We start from the raw sequence: 1,067 nt of genomic DNA on the forward strand, positions 1-1,067 counted from the left end.
GCCAGTCATGCTGCCAGTGCCATATGTGATACTGAGAGGTCTGCCGTTTTGTCTGTATGTGCTGCTCCCACGAGGGTCAAACTTGGCGTGGTTGTCTAAAAACACAGTACTGTTAATGGTTAAATTCTGTACCTTGTATTACCTACGATCTCAGTGGTAAATCCATCCATTTATCCATCCACTTTTTACCACTTTTACCACTTTTTTGTGTCTGCTAGCTAAAGATATAGCTGTTGTATTGCCAAGGGAGAGAAGAGCTAACAAGAGCTAACTTCACTGAGAGACGGAGAAAGGTGTAAAAAGATTGGACACAAGAGGAAGAAGAAAGGTTATATTAAGAAGTAAGAACTGCTCAGTGGCATTTTTAAATCCGATATTTCATCTGTATTTTGTGAAATTATGATTTTTCAAATTGACCTCACACTGAGGTATACTAACTTTGTGCTATTTAAAGGTTGCATTAAAAAACTCTACAGCTTTGCTTGCTTTACTGTGAGGAATTTATCATAAAGAGCAATGCTTTGGTGCACAGTGGCTGTCATGTTCATGTTCAGAGTTAGATTACATTAAGAGTAGAAGAGATTAATTTGAATTTAAGCTAATGATTCTTAGATTTATTCACTGAATTCCACTTTATACTGTGTGTAGTACAAAGACAGATACTATCAGTGCAGGTGATGGAGATCAGCCAGGACAACTCATGAAACATCTGCTTATATATTAATGAATTCAGTTGTATGACTCCACAAAGAGCAGTAAACCTCAGAGCAGCAGCAAGTCGGCTGATCACAGAAAATCAACTGGATTTACATCTCTCTACTAGAGCTGAGTTATGATTCTTTTCCCCACGCTGAGCAATCACATTTATCAGCTGATTCCCACATTAAACCTGAGTGTAGACATTCTGTTTAGGTGTGGAGGCAAAGTCATTCTCTACAATGTAGGCAATAAAGATTCGAGCTAATTTAAAAAATTCTCCTTTTTTTTCTCTGCTCATGTTCTACATAATTGATTCAATCCGAGTACATTTATTAGAAATAAAATTTAGATTGACTACTATGGCGGGG

The 1,067-nt window shown here is 37.3% G+C and overlaps 1 protein-coding gene across 1 annotated transcript in view; it reads right to left on the reverse strand.

Moving 5' to 3' along the window:
* The window catches only part of LOC102207451 (pepsin A-like), a 2,949-nt gene extending 2,779 nt beyond the window's left edge, over positions 1-170 (reverse strand). Inside the window, exons 1-2 of the mRNA XM_005721967.1 lie at positions 143-170; positions 3-95 (exon numbers count right to left, since the gene is read on the reverse strand). Coding sequence (XP_005722024.1) covers positions 3-95; positions 143-170 — 121 coding nt within the window. The remainder of the gene's footprint in view (positions 1-2; positions 96-142) is intronic.
* Between the last annotated feature and the right edge of the window lie 897 nt (positions 171-1,067).

This window comes from Pundamilia nyererei, unplaced genomic scaffold, assembly GCF_000239375.1.
Source record: "Pundamilia nyererei isolate P.nyererei 1_Seehausen unplaced genomic scaffold, PunNye1.0 scaffold00005, whole genome shotgun sequence".
NCBI classification, from domain to species: Eukaryota; Metazoa; Chordata; class Actinopteri; order Cichliformes; family Cichlidae; genus Pundamilia; species Pundamilia nyererei.